Raw genomic sequence first — 22,852 nt, 5'->3', positions numbered from 1 at the left:
AGGAATGGCATCACTTGTTGCTCACGTTACCACTTTTTATGGGGATGAAATTAGAAAGGGTTGTTTGACTGCAACTGGCAAGCCTAAAACTTAATCACAAATGCAACAAATCGAAAGACTTATTTTAATGCTATTCCGAAGAAAGCTTGATGCGGCAAGCAGCACCTATTTCTGAGTGAGTGAGTGAGTGAGTGAGTGAGTGAGTGAAAGAGAGATTATGTAAAGTTCCGTTCTTTATTTTAACTTTATTTTCTTTAAATCTGCCTTGCTAAGGGTGGCGTTGTGCTGACAACTACCCAACAGTCCGGAGGACTAATAGAAGCTGAACCACAATCAAGTGGAGAGCCAACTGATCCCTTGTTTTATCCTAGCTGGTATAAAACTCAGCCACGGCAAACAACCAATTCAAATGCAGTCCCAGTGACTGAAATTAGGCAGGTAGGGCCTTCAGTGCCCGCAGAGGTGAATGTGAAGAAGGCAGAAGCTCCAGAACTAGCTATGGCAAATGGAAGTTCTGCTGCAAGTAGTAAGGAAGCTAACACACCCACTGATACTTCACAGGTTAGTATATAGTCTCAGAAAATGTTGCGTTAGGATTTTACATGCAACATAATACGCAGGAGATGGGGGAATTCGTAGGAAAGTAGATTTCTCAATAAATCACTTTGCTAAATGAAACCCACAGTTAGGCACAAGTAGTATTGTAAATTAGTGCATCCTATATTTGGTGGGGGGAGAGTGGAAATGACACAGAATACAATGTTTATTTTGTGCGCTGTGTACTGGCTTTGAGACCTGGTTTAGTGGTAGCCAACACAGTGTCCTTCCGATATTGTTGGACAACTCCCAATGCTGGATGGAGCTGATGAGAGTTGGAGTCCAATGATGTCTGGAAGACACCTGGTTGCCTGCCCCTGACCTAATCAGTCACTATGGAATGGTTTGATGCATGCTAGTTTTCTCCCCCAAGATACACCTTCAGCAGACAAGTTGTAATTTTCTTCTGAATTTTGCTCTCACAAGGTGATTCACATCACAGAAACATAAATATAAACACCCACCAAACACCTGTCTAACAATCTGCTCCAGATTTTGGGAGGCTCTTAGCAGTATCTATCCTGTGTTTGCCTTCTTGCTGCTATCATGACTGCCCATGTGTGTGCCGTCCCTATGGGCCTAAGCTGCCCAGAGGTTAAGAGCAAACCCAACAGAGGCTGCTACTCTCGGTTCTTGTCACTGCTTGCATACTTGTAGAGGACATGTGAGCAAGCAGCAGCAAGAAGAAGGGGCAAGGCCAAAGGCCTTTGGCTCAGCAATGGGCCTCCCGCTGGGTTGTTGGCCTTGGCAGATGCCCGATGGTGCTGCACCCTGAAACTGGCCTTGCTAGTTGCAGCCAACTTGAAACAGGTGTGCATATAATTACTCGAAAGTGACCTTGGAAGAGATGTTAGCACGTGGATATTAAGATACATGACTGCAATCCAAAGAATGTGCAAGTAGTTCTATGTGCTCAACAGGGCTCTGGACTTGGATTTCTTTAGCATCAGAGTCTCAGCCAGCCCTCTCCCTGTAAAAGGGAGGGGGGAATGCTTCACAGAAATTAAGTTTGAAAATGCAGAAGAGTTTCAAAAGCAATTTGGGATAAGACCTGGGGTGCACTGCACACAAGCTCTCGAAGAAAGTAATGCTTTGGATCCTGCCTCATGTCAACAAAAACTAGTTTTGGAAACAGTTCTTAGTTGGTCATGTACAAGGTCAATTAAGAGCTGAAAGCATTTAATTGACCAGAATTTCATGCATGCAAATTCCAAAATAGCAACAGACAACTCTGTTGGTCTTTGTCCCTCTGTGTACACATCAGGCTGATAATGTAATTTTGCAGCTGCTGAATATACAGCATTTGCTTCTAATTACAACCACATCAATCACACATCTGGAATATATTGTCATAGCTTAACCTCTTCTGTATGTACACTGTTTGATCTGCAACCACATCAGGTATCTTTTTTATCACTGTCATGAAAAGCATGGTGTGTTTAAAATTAATTTTGCATCGTCAATAACTTCTCCCATGTATTTTTCCTATTGTGTCTGTGCTATGGTCAGAACACAGTGCAATACAATAAAGTTACTTCCATAGAAGCTGCAATCCTATATACATGCCTACCTGGGAGTAAGTCACATTGAACTCAGCATGGCTTGCACCTGATAGACTTTAATAGGATTGCCCTGTAAATCACCACTGTTGCAATTTCAGTAAAATTGCAGGGTTGATGTCTGATAACTTTTACACTTATGATGTACTGAAATCCTTGTTTATTAAAATAATTGGAAACTATGCTACAAAACCAAGATTCCATTGTTGTGTTAAGATCTCCCCCACCCCCTCAAATTTGCTTGTGAAAATCTATCATGTTCTTCAATGAAAGGCTCAAGAAAATGGTATGAATGCCACACACACAAACAGTATGCCTAATGTATATGAACTCAACCTTGCATGTCTGAATGTCTTGAAACCTACAGTTTTAAAATATCCACTAACTTTTAACATAAGCATTTCAGAATACCTTTTGTCATTTTATCCCTTATAGGCACATTACAGAAAAGTACATAATATACCTTTCTCTGAATCCCATGCATTTGTGTGTTGTGGATTGTGTTACGACTGAGCTGTGTAAGCAGCTGTCAGAGGTGAGCCAGGAGCTGAGAACCAGGAGTTGAGTCAGGTGTTTAGAGCTGAGGACCACCCAAAAACATGGCAGTGCCAGCCCAAACAGGAAGATTTTTATTCTCCTTCCTGTCCAATATGACCAATGACCAACTTGAGTGGGTGGGTTCAGCGCAGAGCCTAAGAATGTGCCTATTTATGCACTGGGTATATTCTGGGGAATAGTCACACTTTAACTCATCTTTTGCAGGACATCTTCCTGTGGTCATGAAATAAACAATTCCACCCCCACCCCCTTTTCTCAGAAAATTCTGCTGTTTTTAATTCAATGTCATACTTGCACAAACTCCCCTATTCCTCTGCTATTCTGGCTGGTCATGGGCTGTATACATATTTTCTAGACTCCTCTACTCATTGCATTCTCTATGGTTAGACTTATCTAGGAATTGATAACGTTTCAACCCTTTCCTTTCCAGATAGTTTTGCCTTTATAACCTTTTATCTTCTTCCCCTGCCCCTCCAAACTGCAGCAGGCAAGGGATTCATGAAGTAAAGCGGGAGAGAGTATTTAACCCACTTAGCTACAGGGTGTTAGAAGCCGGATTGCTATTTCACTTCCCACTTAAAGCAGAGCAGCAATGATTGGGTGCTGCTAAATTGTCCCCACTTTGAGGCACTGCCAGAATGATGCTCCAAGCTGCAGCTCTGATAGAACATCATATGGGATGGACATTCCAGAACTTAAGGCTCCTGGTTCTAGCCATGGCAGCTCCTGACAGATGGATGCCTTTAAACAACTGTTTTTTAAAGAGCAATAACAATAGGAATGTGTAAAGGAATAGGGGAAGGAATAAGAACAGACAGTCAGGAGCAACAGCACTGCTCAGCTTTAACGCTAAACAAAAGAAAAACATACCCAAAGAGAATATGGGAGAAGACCTGGCATGACCATAGGGCTGGTTGGGAGAAAGGATACAAGGTGGGGCCAGGAAATGATATCAGGGAAGTGTCACAGCAGTAACAGAAGACATATTTACGCCACAGGTATAAACTGATTTGATTGCTATTCCTTCTCTTCAGGCAATCATGAGACAGGCTTGGTTCCAAGGTTCAGTGAGTCCTTTGCTGGGCTCACTCCTGTGGATGCAGCCACGGCCAGGCAGCTGTGTCTGAGCTACCATTTTAATTTCTCAAAATGCCTAGATACAGTGTCAGTAATGGCAGTTCAGTTGTGTAACCACATAGCATATGGAGCCCAATATTAGCCTCAGTGCAGTAGTGGGTCTGCCAGGGCACCGGGGGCCCCAGCAGCAGCTGTCCAAAGCTGCTGCTGGACCTGCCTTGAGATCTGTAGTTCAAAGGAGCAGGGAATTCTCCCAACCTTCACCAGACTGTAATTCCCAGGATGCTTTGGGGGAAGCCATGATGATTAAGCTGGTATAGAATAATACATGTTTATGGTGCCCTGTATTATTTTGTTTAATTGTTAATTAAATAAACTCTCCCAGCTTTCCTCTCAAAGGGGTAGTTCAGGCACCATAGGAAGAAAGTTTCTAGCAAGTGCATTAGTTGTGAATTATGCCTGCCTGATATTTTACTGGTGCATGTGCTTCTTATGAGGACCAATCTAGCACAAAGTTGAGTTTATGCGAATTTTGAACCTACCCTGGGTGTTCTCATCATAACCACCCTTTTTTAAAAAGAAAAAAAAAGAAACACACAGACAACTGGGGGCGGGGGACAGAAAATGGAATGTCTTCTTCTTCACCAAACTTCACCAAATGAGCAATTTTCTCTGATGACGTTAGTGAAGTATTCTTCTTATTTCCTCACAGGGATTAGCATTCTGCCTCTCAGTTTTGGCTTTTCTTATCTTACTGCACCATCTCTGGAGTCAGATTCAATACATGCTTTTTACTTTGAGGGGTAGGAACTGTTTTGTTTTATCCTTAACTAACAGCACAAGTCATTTCTGTAGTCATGCCTGCAGGTGGTTAGAACCAACCGTCCCATTCTTTTCATCCTAAAAGGACCATGCTGTCATGCCATACATGCTGCCTAAAGCTTTTCCCCTTGATCTCCCCTCCCTCTGAAATGTTACCCTGGAGTGTCATCCTGCATGGTGAAATATGAGACCTTTTTAGAAGAAGAGATAGATAGGAAATCCCCAATTAATCCCCTGGATGGTGTATATCAGATATTAGGCAGTCCTGACATCATTGAAAACTGTAGATGTAACAACCCGTGGTTTCTTTTGCTGTACACATAAGTAGCCTTGAGGGTTCACCCCAAAGATGTGTATGTGTATCACTTTGAGTCTGAGGGAAAGGCTGTGAGGGAGGGATGCTGTTTGTGCTTTTGTATAGTGCTGTGCTAAAAGATTCTTCTGGGGGGGGGGTTAAAAAAACATTGTCAAGTAAATAGAAAAGAAATTACATTAAAAATAATCCAAAGGGAGAGAAAATTTCAGGGAAATTGTCAGGGATGGGCTGCAGGGCTTTTGATCTGCTTACTTTCAAAGTAGCTGAAAGGTTTTGTGAATGTCCTTCCTATCATTCTGCAAGTCTATTCTCTAGTAGTCTGCACTCTGCAACCTTCCCAAGAGCCCATGCTTCCTGAAAACCCCATTACATCCTTGGCCGTAAGTACAAAAAAAATGGAGATTACCTACTGGGCACCTGGCAGCTGTGTGTACAAAAAATAGTTGTTCCCTTTTTTTAACCTGAAGGTTGTGGCCTTTTGCATTTAAAGAAATCAGTAGTAGTAGTAGTAGTAGTAGTAGTAGTAATAATAATAATAATAATAATAATAATAATAATAATAATATCTTTATTGTCATTGCCCCCTCTCGGGGACAACGAAATTACAGATCGGTTTCTTTTTTTAAAAGGTAAAAGGAAGCAGTAAAAGGTAAAAGGAAGCAGTTCCCTTAAACTCAATGATTATACTGCCTCAAGCACTTGGTATCCAGCTATCTCAACTTCTCATGCTTCAATTAAAGCTCAGGGAAGATGTTAGGAAGTAACCTCCTATGTGGGCTTTTCAGATCAAGAAGTGCAGACAAGTGGAGAAACTCTAGAGTGCTACACAGATATTTAATGGGACACACACACACACACACACACACACACACGGTAAGTTCAACCAAACACACACCACCTTTCTGAAGCCTGAAAAAGCAAAGTCCCTTTTCCAGAGAAGGAAGTCTTTTGAGAAATTAGAGAACAGATTTTGGCACAGCATAAAGCATGCGGGACAACTCCCATGGAATAGTGCCATTTCAGAATACAAATCAGGGATTGCATGATTGAATCTCTGCCATGTCAAAAATTATTTACTTACGAGTTTTAGCCTACCCTTTCCTTGGCTATTAATTTACTCTGTGCAGGATGTTTTATATTAAATGTGGAATATTCAGACTTGTAATCCCCTGCCTACATTCTGCAATTCCATATGTTTACCATCAGCTTTTTCCATCAGTTTATGCTATGGTAAGCATGAAACAAATATTACATTCGTTATATTTCTTGGTCCTTCGTTAAAAATCTCAGAGCAGCTTACATAGGGTTTCCAAACATCCTCCCATTTAAATACTAACCATGCTGTGTCTTGTTTAGCTGTATAAAGTGACCAGCATGTGGCCTCTGACTGAACAATTAATGTGAGGAATTATTTTTATTTTAAATTATTTATTGAATTTATATACAGTACCGTCCTATACCCGGAGGTCCCATGTACAAGAAATATAAGGTGCATAACTGATAGACATTTGGTGCAGCTGTCCAGAAGGTAACATTACCATGTGCAATCACTGAGATGCTTGTGTATTTATTAAATTTTTATCCCATCCTTCATCCCAAAGGATGTTTGTGAGGCTCCTGCCTTGTCAGATGTTGGCACAGATCAAATTAGTGTGTAAGATATTTTGGAGACACTCACTGTCGAGATCTCTACAGCTGATTTCTAATCCATCATTTGAAACTGGAAGGTAGATGAATTTGCCTAAACTACTGGTGAATGAAATGATAGTCATGGAAAAAGTAATGTTATTGCAGCTGCCACCCCCAGTATCTGGCTGTAACTTTATTCATGGAATTTCTGGAGTCAGTCACATACCATAATAGAATGTATCTGCCACAATGCCCAAAGTATTTGGAATTAACATTTAAAAATACGTGTCTAAGAGATGGCATGCAGACTTCAAGGAAGTCTGTATTTTGCTAAATCTCAGACAATTGCTAGTTATGCAAATGTACTTAAAGCACACAGTAGCTAATAAGATCATTAAAGAGATGGGACTGAAAGATCAGACTGTGAATTAATGTCATGCCTCATTTGAGTCTCAAGTGATAAACTGTGATTATATTTAAGTTGCTGTCTAAAGTGCAGTATTTCACTTTTGGAACGATCTAGAGTAATTTCAGCACTTTAAGGAAAATTTCAGGATTCAATTTTTGGAAAATAGCTTTTAAGATGTTAACCTTTCCAAACTCAGTCCACCAAAAAAACAAGAATGTTAATCATGTGCTGTGCTTAATTTTTTTTTAACGCATGAATATCAGTGAGTCAGATGGGATTACTCATATACTTAGCATCAGAAATTTACTGAAGTCAAGGCTAGATTTTAATATCATAGAGGCCTTAATATTGAATCATATCCCAGGGATGAATATGTTCCTGATCAGTAGATTATGGCTTGTCCTTTACCAGCATTCACACATAGACATATATTCTTGTTTCCCCGAGCCAGTACTGCTCTTGAAATCTTCTGCATCACAAGCAAAATTCTGCAGTTGATGCTGGCTTGGCCAATAGGATACTACTACTATTCTAACCTGCTGATTGCCAGGTACACTGATCTTCAGTATTATGATAAGAGTTTCTAGTTTTATGATATGCTTTGAATGCTTGCTTATTCAACAATTTCCAAGGTGTTTTACCTTGGTCAGGGAGAAAAATAAAACATTTTTGTCTGTTCAACCTAGAACCCTTGCTTTTCAAGCCTTACTCCTTTTAAGAGTTGGATAAATGGGGGCTACTAGCTAATAAATCATATAGGGAAGTCTTTCAAAAGAAACAGTAGCAATGATTCCATGTTGCATCGTTTTCAGACTAAGCTATAGGTTTTATAGAATCTTGAGCATAACAACTCTGAGTGTCCTGTTCTATTGCCAGATTCGGGGGGGGGGGGATAATCCCACATTAAATATTCTCTCTTTCAGGACCATCATGGCTCCAGGTCTCAAATGGCCAACACACCTAAACTTCCCTGGAGATTCCCCAGTCCAGCACATAAGCCTGAGAAGACTAGGGATGTAAGAAATAGGGCTGTGCAACTGCTCTACCCAGATCCCAAACCAAATTGGGCCAATTTGGGTCTACTCAGGATTTGGCTGGAGTAGGTTGAGGCAGCCCTGGGTAGATCAGGTCCACCCAGAGCAATCTAGGGCTGTCCAAAGGGGTGTGGTCAGGCAGTGAGGAGAATTGAGGAGTTGGGGATCTCCCCTCCTCCAATGACCATATGTTTAAGCAAGCTTTAAATCCTTAATTAAACACTATGCAACGACCCTGATTTGGTTTGGGGTCTGGATCCTGGTCAGATTGGGGTCATTATGAATCACCAGGTAGTGCCCTGAATTGGATCTATGGAGCCCTCTTACACAGCCTTAGTAAGAAGGCCTCCATTTCCATTCCACCCCATATTTGTCAGATGTAGTGCTGTTTCCATTCTGCTGCAGTTCAACTTCCAGCAAAAGCTATGCCATTTGTCTTGCTGCCCACTATGGCGAAAAGTTATGCAATTAATTACTTTACATCAACATTATGTTATTCCAAGACATTCATTTCAATGCAAAGGAAACACAATGCAAATTGGGGGAAAGAACATCACCAATTACATACTGGGTAGGGAAGAGGGAAAGGATAATAGAAAAAGGATTCACCAACACATCCTTCCTTCTTCTTCAATTCTGTTTGCCCCTCCAAACATGGCTTTTCCTATAATAAAATAGCCAGTGGGCTACAATTACATGTGTTTGGCCCTAACAAACATAATTAATTGTATATTTAAAATCAAGTAGCTCACCCTTGATTTTTTCTTTTTAATCTTCCTTTCTTTTGTAGTTTCTGGAAATTGCTCTTGTGATTCAATCACACCAGTGTGGAGCTGTTGTAATGACAAAACGTTTTTGTAAGGTTCCCAGGCAATGCTTTTGCTATAATTAGTTTTGCCAGTGATGCCTTCCCCTAGCATTTAATAGTCACATCTACAAACTACATTGTGAGTCATGGGATACCTTCTGGTTTCTGAATTTAGACCTTTCCCAACAATCTTGCCTCAGAATGATGGCTGGTACAGATATTTTCTCTATTTAGACAACAGTGCAACCAGGCTGACCTGGCCTATGCACTTTGCTTCACTGAAAACTGAAAAATACTTGTCTTGTCATCTCTACGTTAATTTAAAGGCATTGTTGTTGTTGTTTTTAATGTAAGGAAACAACTCTTGTTTCTTTCAAAATATCATGGAAATTTTATCTTCTAGGTCCTGCCACACAGAATCATAGAACTGTAGAGTTGGAAAGGCCCCAAGGGTCATCTAGTCCAACCCCCCACAATGCTGGAATTGTAGCTAAAATATTCTAGCCGTGCCTTTAGCACAGGATCCCATCTTCTAGCTATGGGTAGGTGGGAGGAAGGGAGGGATTGCAGGACCCAAAGTCAGCTTTGTGAGCTGTCCTGGCCCCTTGGTGGTGCAGTGGTTAATTCATGGCAATCTCCCACAGCCACATCCCCTCTGAACTAATAGATCCAGCAAAAATGAAGTGTGGCTTCAGCACCAAGGCAGCTTTATTCTTAACCCTCCCCTGCCTCCTTTGGTTCACCTTCAGTCTGATGAAGGGTTACACTGGTCACTGTTCTGTGACATTAGAGGTGGGGTTCAACAAAATAGTTACACAAGTGCAAGGAGGAGTGCTGGTGCAATGTAATTTTGTCTTTCCCCCATCTGTACCTTGTGAGCCCCTGAATCTGCTCTGGAGAACAGGAGAACCCCAAAACAAATTTAGGAGTGGGCATAGGGGAAAACATTCTGTCATGCAAAGAGAAATCCTTGTGTTGACAGAGTGTTCTCTTTAGCACTGCCCTATGACCAGGGGGAAATAAAAGGGATTTTTCAAAATAAGAGTGGCTTCCAAACCCTCCACGATCAACATTCTTGTACAGGAAATGCCTGTTTTCCCATTTGGTATATACAGTTTTTATGCTGTACTTCGAGCCAATGCTGATATCGTGGAGCCATTGTATTCAGATGCTCACAGCACAGGGTTTTAAACCTGGGAAATGCAGTGTTAGCACATTTGCCCTGTGAAATGTGCCTTTGCACATATCATGATTCAAGAGCACCTATTGGATATTGCATCACTAGTGGCAAGCGAAAGAAATACCTCTCTCTTTCTTCAGTTGCCTCTTTTCATGAATATTACTTCTGGTTAGTTTTGCTATTTTATCAATTCTTTACAATTCTTGTATGGAAGCATGCATCTAGTTAGACTCATTTGTTTTTAAAAGAGGCTTAACAACTATTCTCCTTCGTGGCAAAACTATTATTATATCTATTATATGGAAAGGTTAAATTTATTATACCCATTGTTACTGAAAGGTCACTTGCACAGGAATATTGCACAATGGCTAATCTTTCTGTGATCCTGAAATTCCTATATTGTATCCAATACTTTATAATGGCAGAACAGATCTGTATAGGAGAATGCAGGGCAATTCTCACCATTCACAGACTAATTCATAAGCTAATGGACTCACTGGCATACTAATTTATCTTTTCCTGCCTATACCTTTAACGTCCTACATATGCTCGAAAACTGTTCTTGCTCAAAACAGTTCAAGAGCAGGGCAGATTTTGCCAAATTTAGGAAGTGCTTGGGAAGCATCATAGGGCATCTGTCAGCATGTAAAACGTCTTTCCTGTTCTTCCTGATGGTGCTCGTAATTTTCCTCTTAAAAGTTGTAACAGTATCAGAGTGAGAAAAGAGAAAATGAGATTAAGGCCATTGCACTTCTTGGCAATGGTGGAGAACCTGTGGCCTTCTGAATTCTTTTGGATTACAGTTCCCATCACCCTCAGTCAGCAGAGCCAATGGGCAGGAATGATGGTAGCATCTGTGGGACAACGGATTCCCTACCCATGATATGAAGGAATGGCTAGAGCACTGTTACTTTTTAATTCGCTTAAAAAGTAGCCATCAACCATAACCCAGAGATGGATATTTTATTGGGTTCATTAAGTTACTACCCTTCTGCCCTTTCTTCATTATACTAGAATAACACTGCTGGAACAGGGCCATCCTTTTCACACATGGGCCAGCCAAATGCCCACAAGCAAGACCTGAGCGCAACAGCACTCTCCCCCCAGTGTTCTCCAGAAATTGGCATTAAAAAGTCATGCCACCTGCAGTACGTATGCAGCCATAATGACTAGTGGGCTTTGATGGCCTTATATATGTGGATTTGTCTAAACCTCTTTTAAAGTCATCAGCTTCCTAGTAATTAGTACATTTAGTAGTAACCAAGTCCTTGGTGTAACTATGCACTATGTGAAGAAGTACTCTCCTTTCTCGGTTCTAATTCTTCCTCATTCATCTGCAGGTCCTTTATGAGCAACTTTTTAAAATCCATATCAATATTGAGCATTGTGGGACCCTGCTTCATCTGCTCTGGTCATATGAGCTGTACGAAGTTACATTTCTTGCCTTTTCCATCCATTAGTACTCAGTATGACTCTAAGAGTGAGAACAAAACACACCACAGATCCAACCAAATAAGATTTAAAGATGAAAACATTCTAGAAATAACCAGAAATCAGAGTAAAGAAAGATGTTGACATTATACTATGGACTCTGTCCAACTGCTGAGTAACTTCGAGGAACTAGAATATGTTGATGGTCTTGATGCATCAGCAAGATGGTCTATTTATGGAGCTCTTACTGAATGGAGCTGGCCTCCATAGCATGTGCAGTATGCCCATAGCTGTTCTTACATGCCCCTCCTGGCATATTTGCAATATCTCAGCTTAGTCATTCATTCATGATCAAGCGATATGTGTATCCAAACCTTACAAATTATTCAGGCTTTGTTACCTGATCCAACGAATCCATGGTACAAAGCTCTGCCATGAGTCATAATCTTAAATGGGTCTCATTCATCAGGTCCTTTCAAAGAACAATCTATATTTTAAAGTGCCGTCTGCTTCTTAAGTGGCATACTTAGACAATGCTCTGCGTCACTGCTAGAATAGCTGCCCTTCTCTCCCGCAAGAAGAGAATGTTTCTTTTGGCAGTTTTTGAGGTCTACGTCTTGTAACACACAGCTTGCAAGATCTTGACTTCATGATGTCTCTTCACAGTTTTCGTAAAGAGCATCAAACAAGCAAACTAGATGAGGACGAGAGAGGATAAAGTTAGCTTTCTAACATTAACACCCACAAGTTACTCTACATTATTTTTCAGGGCAAACTTGTATGCAAGCATTATGTTATCTCTAGTTAAGCAGCTAAACAAAAAGTTGTGAGCAAGTGATTCAGAAAGATGGTTTGATCACAGTCTATAAACCACACCTTGATTTGGATGATACAATACAATGGATTAAGTTTTCTGTTGTTGTTGTTTTACATGAAAGGGAGACAGACAATTGTTTTTATGTGAGTATGATAGATTTAGATTATTGCAGTCCTATTTTTAAAAAAATTGTCAGCATATGTTTAAAGAATTCTGGAAACAGTCATCTAATTTAATGAACCACTAGAGTTTTCTAATAGAAGCTTCACTGGACCTCTCGAGAAAGGCGAGAAATAATGACAAAATTATGTTTTCACTGCCTCTTTTTCATCTGCTGCAGTCAGTCCAGTGGCCCACAACTTATTTTTGTTAGATATGAATGGTGAAGAGGGCTTAATAATTCCCTAACAGCAGGTGGTAATGTTTATCCTATCAGAAAGTGATCAGAGAACACACCAGACAACTGCTAGACCAAGTGTCTCCTCCCTGTTTCCCCTTGAGTTTGAAAAGCATCAGACAGCTGGCTTGGTGCACTGTTCAGTTGCAACATGCAAGATGCTTATGGAATCCATCTTGAGCCCTCTGCTGATGCTTACCCAGTTCCCTCACCTGGGTGGAAGCCATCCCTGTGGGATAAGATGTCTGTGAGAGAGATTGCTGCTGCTGTGATAAAACCACCCTGAGAATCATACACTACAGAGTAAGATGATAGGCAGAGTAAGATGTTTCAGGCTTAAATTTGTATTGATAGCTTTGTACAGAGCCACTGAGATAGATTAGAAGTGTAATGAAGTGCAGCATTTTCAGCTGAGTCCACTGGAACATTCACACTTTATGGAACAGGGCTTACTTAAGGGTCTCCTTCCCCTGAAAAGGTTTCACCATTAGTTTAAGCTCCCTAAAGTATGCTTGACATTACATCCTTCAGGGAACTTACCCAGCCTACACACAAAGAGGAACACTGCATTCATTTCTCAGGACTATTTTTGGAATCGTTAAGGTTGTGTGAAATAAACAGCATTACATTATCCTTTTGCCACATAGCTCTAATTGTAACAGAATGAAAATCTATTTTGGTGAGACATTCAGTCCCCATGGGCGCGAAAAGTTCACGGCCAACCACCTTTCTGAGAATTGAACAGCTAATCTCATGATGGATGGAGTTTGCTGGTGCATATTTTACCTGCCTACGGTTATGTAGTTGAACAATTTATTTTATAAGAAAAGAGTTTCACTTGGCTCCCAGAGAATTAAAAATAGGCATAAGAAAAGAAGTCTTTGAGCTTATAGCTGTATTGTTATGATAAAAGTTGACAGCTGTAGGAAGTTCTGCTGAAGGGATTATATTACATTACCATGTAAACAGAAACTCTTTAGAGAAAGTTGAAATTATTTTAAAATAACCTACAGTTATGTCTTCCATTCTATTTAAATTTTCAGTGGACAAAAAATAGTTTCTGACCATGGAGAACAGCCTATGTTGTAAGTAATACATTATTAGCAGACAATGCATATTGTAGTGGTGGGAACATAAATTTGACAGACAAGGGTTGAATTCAAATCAGTACAGCCCTGATGTGAAAATTTTGGAAATAATGAGTTTTAAGACAATACTTTTAAAATTAATTGAAGTCAAATTCAGATTCTGGTTGTGAATTTTTGGATGCAGGCAGACAAATGGATGAAGCCCAGGTTTCAGTGACAAAATTTGAACTACCTTTCATCCATTACAGTCTTTTTCTAGAATGTAACTTTTATTAAGTGAAATTATAGCATTTTTGATATATGCATATATGCAAAGTGCCATTTCAGCAGGAGTTTAAGACTGGGTTTTCCTTTTCTCCTTTACTATTAACATGAAACACATAAATTAAATTACCTACATTCAAAAAACACTGCTTGTTTTCTAAAATCATGTATTATTATATAACGGAATATGTGATTTTCAAAAACAAGCAATGTTGATATTATATAGCAACAAAGTCAAAGGACATTTAGGCTGCAATTCTGTCCCTATTTACCTGAGATTAAGCCCCACTGAATTAAGTGGGAGACTTACTTCTGAATAGATGTTCTTATACTAGACACATACAAATCAATTTGCCTTGTGGAAGAGTTAAGGTGCATGATTTATGCCGTAAAGCTCTTGCTGGACTATATCACTTCAGACTGGAGGTAAGGAATTGCATTTTTTTTATGTGCTTGCATATAAAGAAGACCCTTTATGTGAAAAAAAAATAGCTAGAACATTGTTCAATAGGTTCTGAGAGGGAAACTCTTAAACAAAAATTCCAAGTGCAAGTGTATATGATGTTTCTGGATCATGTCTGCTGAGTGCTGGAGTGATTACAAAACATTGTCATTTTAAGTAGAAAACTTTAACAAAAGCAAGTGGTTTTTTAAATTTTGTTAAATGTGAATATGATGGAAAGTGTGGAAATGGAGGATAGGATGGGTGGTTTTAAGGAAAGATCAGCAATGTTTTCTTGATGGTTGCTTAAGGATTGCCTGCCACTCAGAATTTACTAAAAAGGGAAAGAGTGGAAGGGGGTGATGGATAAAACCAGAATAGCCCATTGATAACATTGCTATGTTATCAATGTGGAGTGAAAGTTTGTTGTCTCCTGCACAGTAAAAGCCTCATACTCAGAGGTGTCAAATGCCTGCACTATGGGAACCAACTTAAACTAGTGCAGGAATTGTCAACAACTTCTGCATTCCTGGGACCTATTCTGTATTTGAGACTGGGATCCAGTGCCATTCTGCCACACAAACTCAGCTTGTTCCTGGGTGGTCCAACTATTAAAATTCTCGGTGCTATGCCCTCTAGCAATAAAGCTTTCATAGTGGAATGCACATGGCAGAATGAGCGGTGACTAGGGAACTGCATTTAAAGAATACAACACCAGATAGAGAAGCAGTCTCCCCAGATAACATTTTTCACTGCTCCCTGTTTTGCAGTGCCAGTCTTCCTTTGGTGTAGAGTGGCAGTCTTCCCAACACCTGGCAACCACATCCCCCCATCAGAATGACACAAAAATGTCACATAGTGTCAGTCTTAGGGTATTTTGGCAGGGGGCATGGTGGTGGTTGGCTGCTGTTTGGAGGAGTGCAAATCCGACCACCTGTACATTCAGCCAGCTTTCAATCCTCTGAATGCGAAAATCACCCAAATGACCCCCCAGTGAATGGTGATAAAAGGGGAAGGGATTTTAGCACTATGGGACCAACTCTGTTCTCTGTTCTCTGTTCCTTACATAGGAAGATGCCTTATACTATCATATCATTGGTCCATCTTGCTTGGTATTTTCTACGTTGACTTGCAGTAGCTCTCAGGATTTCAGACAGGTTTCTCTCCCAGTCTTGCCTGAAGATGACAGGATGGAACCTTGGACCTTCTGCATGCAAAGCAGATGCACTGAGTTATGGCCCTTCAAATAAGGGCATTAGCTATAGCAGGAGTGTGAACCTTTGGCGCTCCAGGTGTTGCTGAACTACTACTCCCATCAGCCTCAACAAGCATGCCTGATGGTGAGGGATTATGGGAGCTGTAGTGAAGCAATACCTGGAGGGCCAAAGGTTCCCCAAACATTAGCCAAAGGGTCTCATCTTCCAAAGAGATATTTCCCAACAATCAAGGGACATAATTTTTAAACCCTTGATGTCCCATTAGTTCCATTCACAATAATCAACAGTTGTATTTGCTTAGTCTTGCTCAGCTATGCCACTGAAACAGAGGGTACAAGACTGAACTGTAGCAATAATGAAATTAAGATGTGCCCATTTAAAAACCTGTGCTGATAAGTGCACAGAATTATGTGCCCACATATTGTACTTGCAACAGTATTACTTCAAAAGCATCATCCATATTAGGATGGTATTTTAGAGTTGGGGCCCTATAGAATGAATCTGCTTGGTGCAAAATCCATTTATGACGTTCCTTATTTAAAACTAAGGATCTGGTCCTTGAAAGAAAATGCAAAACTGTTATTAGATAGAAAGAAGCAAACTACTTTTTTCACACCTACTAGGCAACAGGTCTTGTTTTGCAAACAGCATGACTCTAAGCCAACTAATACCTAACGAGTCATCATTCCTCACTAACTTGGTTTAAAATTTAACACTGTATATTTACAAAAGATGCTTGGGACATTGCCAGACCATCTTTATCCCATATAGCAGTTCATCATAAGCATCTGTGATAGAAACAGTATTTCAGGTATAGGGGACCTATGGCTCTCCAGATGTTGCTGAATTGCAACTTCCATCATTCCTGGTTGTTGGCCATGCTTGCTGGGACCGATGGGAACTGTAGTTCAGCAACACCTGGAGGACCAAAAGTTCCCCAGACCTGCTGCATAAGTTTGTGTTTTCTGATGAGCTATTTCAAGGTTCTCTACATCTTAGAGATATAGAGCCATGGTGAGGTGCAGCATACTCTTTTAAGAGTAAGGAGGGAAGTGCCCTGTGTATTGAACATCTTTGTGTGCTCTGGGTTTAGTGAAAATTTGGAAAATGCTTCTGTTGAATTTTTCTTAAGATAAAAAAGGATGTCCTGGTTGGCATCTCTATTAACCATCAAGCTAGAGTACAAGCGCTATCTGAAGACTTTCTATGACCAACTTAAGAAGCAGAAAATTATAAGATCTGTTGATTTCAGGGGACTTCGGGTTTACTTCCAGAAGTCCAAAGCAATTGATATAAGCTTATAATACTATTCTACAACAATGTTCAAAAGGTTCAAAATAACTTTGGATAGCCGTTTCTTAATCTTTTAATGAACACATGGGCCTGGCAGAGTTCTCATCAAACCCTGTTGAAATGAATAGGAGCTGTGTAAGATTACATACTGCTCTCATTCATCTCAATAGGGTTTGTGCAAGGACATTTTCTGCTGAGTTATGTTTAAAACAGCCTTCCTCAACCTTGTATCCTCCAGATCAGGGTTTCCCAGACTTGGGACTTCAGCTGTTTTTGGACTACAATTTCCACCATCCCTTACCACTGGTCCTGCTAGCTGGGGATGATGGGAATTGTAGTCCAACAATGGCTAGAGACCCAAGTTTCTGAAACCCTGCTTCAGATGTTGGATTGCAACTCCTGTCTTCCCTGCTCATTGGCCAAACTGATCGGGGCTGATGAGAGTTGCATTTCCAAACACCTGGAGGATACTAGGCTGAGGAAGGTTGTGCCAAAGACTTTGTGGTGTTTATATATTTATTTTCCACAGCCATCAAATACTTCTAAGTAATTGTTTTTGATGGAACTGAGTAGTCAATATGTGTAGGTGCAAGATGAGTTTTCAGATTTTCCCATTGTAAATCTTTATTCCTCCACCCCTAGACTGGGTCTGAACCATCCCCTCAAGGACACATGGAAGGACGTCCTGGGAGCAATGAGAGAGTTGATGAGCCGGCTCGTCATGTCTTCTCTTTCTCCTGGTTGAACTCATTGAATGAATGATGACTCTCCATCCAGCTGGCTTCTGGAAGGATTCATAGGAAGCATGTGACTTGGCTCAAAGTGATAACAAATACTGCATTAAAAGGAATGGTGGATCACATTTTATCCAAAAGATTTTGTTTGAAAAAATTCTCATTGGATTTGACTCTGTAATATTTGTGGAAGCAGCTGTACAATTTGGGAAAGGGGTGGGAGGGAAGAAGAAATGTAAGCTAATAGCTAATCATGAACCAATGGAGGATCAAGTTCCTACCAGCTTTGGAGGTAATGGCAGGTATCAAGTGGTGACCTTATTACTTGTCAAGGTCACCTCATTGGCTAGGTACTGAGTTTATGTGATAAGGCTTTATCTAAGGAAGGTGATATGTGATATAACAAGCTATTGCATGATTATTGCAATTGATCCTAAGTGTGCCGCAGCAAAATTAATGTCAGAAATTTATGTAAAGAAAATAAAGCAGCACAATACTGTTTTTACAAGTAAAGTGCTAAAGGCACACAAGACACATCTGTAAATTGGGGACTTCTATACGCAGTTTTACAGGAGTGGTTTACCAATATTCTTGCATAGCTGTTTCCTCACTAAAGGCATTGTTAATAAACTTCACATTACACAGGTTGACTCTTTACCTTACCAGCAAGCTTTTCAATGGATGTGCATTGGCAAAAGCCACACATTATAAGGCAGGCACAATCTCCACCAAGCCACACAATTAAGCTCTGCCTAATGAGGGTTTGGAAACAGTTTGATGGTGGTCCCCTACACTGCATGGCAAAACCACATCTGAAATCTGGAAGAAGGTTCTTAAGCAGTTTGTAATGTGCCAGATGGAGGAGTTGCTATCCGAACAAATTATGTCTGAAATCCAGTGGTAGTAGAACCCTTGGATGTGTTTAATGAAATGCTCTGCATTGTGGTCTAAATGCTGACATCCTGTTGATCATTATGAATGCGTACAGAGTGACATCATTCACATTTTGTACTCAACAACATCAGCACACTCTTCATGTACTGACATACTCTGCTATAGTAAGGTTAAAATTAAGTGACGGTATATAGGTTTCCTCCACCACTACCATTTGATCCTCGCAACATCCCTGCGAGGTTGGTTAAGCTGAGGAATAGTGGCCGGCTTCAAAGTCATCCAGGGAGCATCGTGGCTGGGTGGCGATCTAAACCAGGGTCTCCCTTCCTATCCTAGCCCTGGTCTACTAACTGCTCCAGCACACTGCTCAGTTGAATGAAGGAGTGGAAGGGTAGGGTGAGGTGGGCTGGAATAACTTTATCCCATTGTGAGACCACCAAAGATGGCTAAGGACTGTCTCAGGGAGCGTTGCATCCATTACTTCAGGGTTAGCCCATAAGATCACAAAACAGAGGCTGGAGATCTGCAAAAATGGGGACGTCAGATCTCTGCTTTTATCGTGCTGTACTCTCTGTCCCCTTCAGGCTTCTTCGGCTATGAGTGGAAAAGTTGACCGGCCTCTCAATTGCCTAAATTGTGAGAAGTTGTTAGGGGAAGTCTAACTTGAAAAATACCTAATAGCTCGTTCAGAAATGTGCGTCTTCTTCATCGATCTCCATTGAAAGATTTGTCAGCAACAGATTCCCGTCCAAGTTGGCTCAGTTTCAACTTATACAGTCACAGCTGCTTTCTTTAAAATAACTTTGTCATGGGCTCTTTCTCCGCCCCTGCCCCCCCCCAAACATCCAAAATGTAATAAGCTAAATTTCAGTGAAATGAAACCGGTTTTCGCATCAGGTTCGAAGACGCAAAGCAAAGGTGGAAAGAAGTTGTGTGTTAAATCGGAACGGATTTTTGTGCGTGGAAGGAATATAAATATTGTGGATGCATAACGTCAGATCTGGGTATAAACGAAGCGAAGTCACTTGCGTTACTGAAAGGACAAAGGAAGGGGAGGAAGGATGAGGAGTAGAGGTCTGAAGAACAGATTTCAGCTGGAAATCGTTTTCTCTGAACTAACGAAGCTGGGTTTCTAAGGAAAACGTCGACTGGTCAGTGAAACATCCACTTCATCTACTCCACGGGTGGATTTTTAAACTTTGTGACAAAGCGGGCCAAGGGCAGTCCCCTGGGAGTGAGCCCTATTGAAACCAGTGGATCTTACTTCCGTGTAAAGGTGCGCTCAACTGGAGTGTTAAGAAATGCTCCTATTCCTTTCAAAGAAGAGCAAGGACTCACCCCTCCCCCTCCACCCGGGCTAACATGAGCACCGTGCAGAGTTTACTTTGGAAAACAAGGGTGGGGAATCTGTGGTCCTCCAGGCGTCGTAAAACTACAACTCCCTGGCCATGGTGGTTGGGAGTGTCCTAAAATGAGAGAGGAGACCCAGGGCCTCAGCCTTGGCAAGTGGTTTTTTTCTCCCGGCTGGAAGCCTTGCCCTTTAATCCTAGATGTGTGAGGATAAATTCGTTAGCATTCTGTAAACGCCCAGAGGCACTTTCTCAGGGGTAACTAAGATCTGGAGCTGATTTCCTAGCAAATTCCGAGTCAAATGTAACACTGGAACTGCTGAACTTCCAAAACATTGTCCCGGCACCACCACCACCCGCCCCGCCCCTTTTGCTTATACTGTACTATTTCCTAACCTCACTTCACCTCTTTCCTATAGATAGGTTACCTATGGTCGGATGCTGTTCCGCCTTAGCCCCACTCAGCCTCTACTTCTCTCTATGCCACGATCGATGCATTCCCCACTGACACGTCTCCGAGGCAAGGAAGTGTAGGAAGCCGTTGTTCCTTTGCAGCTTTTATTAAAAATATAAATATTAAACGTTCTCTTACACGACCAAATCGACCGAGCGCTGAAAAGATGTTTTATTTGTGGAAATGTTTACAAAGAAGAGAGAAAGAGAGAGAGAGAGAGAAAGGAGAGTGGCTTCCAAATAAAAAATAAAATAAAATAAATAAAGCTCGATACAGAGGAGGACGCCCCAACCCTCTCCCCCACCCACCAACCCAAAAAGACAAGGCTCTCTCTCATTCGCCCAGCTTCCAGTGGCTGAGCCGCTGGACCCCACCCTCAAAGAGTTGCATTAATCGTAACAACGAGGGAAGAGGAAGGGGGGGACAAAGAGTTAGGACAGCAAGTCACAAACGACACTTGGGTACAACGCTGGGCATGCTACTGACGCGCTAGGTTAGGCTGCGTGTCGACTGGACACTCTCTACGTCGATCAAGCTCTCGGTGAAAAGAAGAGGAAAACAGCACGAGGGAATCTGTGTAAATATCGTGTGCGAACTGGAGGATCTCTTTGGTAGGGGGCGGGCGGAGGGCAGAGAGTGCTTCATTTCCCGATGGTCTCCAGCATTTTCCTGTTGCTCTCGACCTGCTGCGACAGCTGCTCCGCTCGGGCCATTTCCAAGAGTTGCCGGAGGAGGTGGAAAGTCAGGTCTATGGAGATCGGCGAGTCCTTGGACGAGCGCTTCTCCTTCGCGGCGGCGTCGAGGGGAGCCCCGCTGTCGTCGTCGCTTGGCCAGGGCTCGGCGGCGCCCTCTAGCGAGCGCTCCCGCACGTTCTGCAGCTGCTGGACCGCCGCTCGGAAAAAGTTGCCGGCCGAAGCAGACGCGGCGAGGTGGCTGCCGCCCGAGGCGGAGGAGGAGAAGGAGAAGGCGGCGGGAGAGGGGGTCTTGTGCAGGTTGCCCAAGCGCACGAAATACTCTTCTCCCACGCGGAGCAAGATGGGCAGCGCCTGCGGCTGCTCTTGGAGGAGATCCGGCTGCTGCAGAGCGGGGTCGGCTGGGACGCTCTTGCCGAGGGCTCGGCACTCATGGCAGGGCAGCAGAGCGACCAGCAGGATCCCTGTAGAGACCAGCAGCTGGATCTTCATGATTCGGCGGCCAGATCTGGAAAAGTCACAAGAGGGGAAGGGAATGGGCACAGTTTGCTGTCAGACGGACCCCCGCCCTTGGGTCGGCAGACCCTAGGGAGGGGAAGGGGAACGGATCCCCGCCGGCAGCTGCTGCTGAGACGGTCGCTGTCCGCGGTGCTGAAGGTCTTCCATAGCTGTCCCCTGCCCTATCGCAACTGTGAATTCATCTGCACCATGGCCCAGTCAACCCAGTCAAATCCGCTCACAAGGGGAAAGTTTGCATCCTCCTCTTTGGGTCAAGGGCTGCCTCGACACCCGTCTTTATTAAATGCATCGAATAGAAAGAACACGATGCTTTAGCGCGCAGCATAGCAATTTATAGGCTAGGCTACTTACAGGTCAGAGCACTGGACAGGTGGTACTTTAATCAAAACCTTAGTATAGGAAACCCAGGTGTCTCAATCATTCAGAGCAAGCAAAGTAACACCTTCCTTCATTTCTTTTAAACGCTGCTTGACTGCTTCCAGAAAACCTTCTGTTGCCCTTAAATAGCCCTTTCTATCATGATCCCAGAATTACTTTTTCTTGAGACTACACACACACACACACACACACACACACACACACACACCACACCACCTGCGCTTTAATAACACACACTTATCCAAACTACCCAGCGGCAGTATCTTCTCAAGAGAAGTTTGCCTTTTTGTGCATGTGAGGCTAACCTGGATATTTTCATACCTTGGAGATGCTGGTGAAGTTTAAGCCGGACAGGTGGAGTCGCTCAGCAGTTGGGTGCCCCCTTTCGTCTCCCTCTCAGGATGCGTATCTATTGGAGCCGTCTTCTGCCGTCCTTGTGATCAGTTTGCTTCCTAATCAGAGCCCGGGTGCGGGATTTTTATAGGTTAGACCCTCTTCTGGAATCACGCAGCCCTTGCCTAATAAGCTGACGCTTTCTTGACAGCTCGCTTGCGTGCCCCGATCCACTGCTGAATAAATCATGGGGGCCGTTTCAGAGCAGCAATGGGCAACGTCCTGCTATCACAACCCAGAATCTCACATCCAATTATATCAACAGATATTTATCGCCTCGTTAGTGACGTCAGCAAAGCCCGCGACCGGGGAGGGGGGATCAGCAGGACACACTTCCCATTGACAAAAACCCTTGAATGAAGAGTTCCCAAAACGCGTGGGGGGTGGGGTACAACAGCGAGCGCCACCTTTTACTATCACAGGTCAAGGTGACCAAAAACTTTCCACTCTGGTCTCAGAGGAGAAAACCGTCTATAACCGAATCCAGCTTGTCGAGTGCAT

At 42.3% G+C, this 22,852-nt stretch overlaps 2 protein-coding genes across 5 annotated transcripts in view; one reads left to right on the top strand and one right to left on the bottom strand.

The window, feature by feature from the left end:
- TRIM55 (tripartite motif containing 55) overlaps positions 1-18,314 on the top strand; it is a 40,464-nt gene extending 22,150 nt beyond the window's left edge. Inside the window, exons 9-12 of one of the 4 annotated variants that reach the window (XM_083517920.1) lie at positions 274-561; positions 4,504-4,594; positions 6,377-6,457; positions 17,581-17,800. In XM_083517920.1, coding sequence (XP_083374046.1) covers positions 274-561; positions 4,504-4,594; positions 6,377-6,417 — 420 coding nt within the window. In that variant the 3' untranslated portion in view covers positions 6,418-6,457; positions 17,581-17,800. Of the gene's footprint in view, positions 1-273; positions 562-4,503; positions 4,595-6,376; positions 6,458-17,580 lie in introns of all 4 variants that reach the window. The other 3 variants (XM_083517922.1, XM_083517921.1, XM_083517923.1) reach the window with 3 other exon arrangements.
- Positions 18,315-20,456: 2,142 nt separating this feature from the next.
- Positions 20,457-22,570, bottom strand: CRH (corticotropin releasing hormone). Its single transcript, XM_083518090.1, has 2 exons — positions 22,280-22,570; positions 20,457-21,569 (listed from the first exon to the last, which is right to left on the bottom strand). Exon 2 carries the CDS (start codon positions 21,551-21,553, stop codon positions 21,011-21,013), a length of 543 nt encoding a protein of 180 aa, XP_083374216.1. The 5' UTR covers positions 21,554-21,569; positions 22,280-22,570; the 3' UTR covers positions 20,457-21,010.
- Positions 22,571-22,852: the final 282 nt, after the last annotated feature.

This window comes from Podarcis liolepis, assembly GCF_965112155.1.
Source record: "Podarcis liolepis genome assembly, chromosome: 8".
Taxonomy (NCBI): domain Eukaryota; kingdom Metazoa; phylum Chordata; class Lepidosauria; order Squamata; family Lacertidae; genus Podarcis; species Podarcis liolepis.
This window is presented reverse-complemented; position numbering and strand designations above follow the sequence as displayed.

Excerpts from the sequence above, each read along its gene's own strand:
- CRH (XM_083518090.1), bottom strand. The coding sequence starts at position 21,553 with ATGAAGATCCAGCTGCTGGTCTCTACAGGGATCCTGCTGGTCGCTCTG.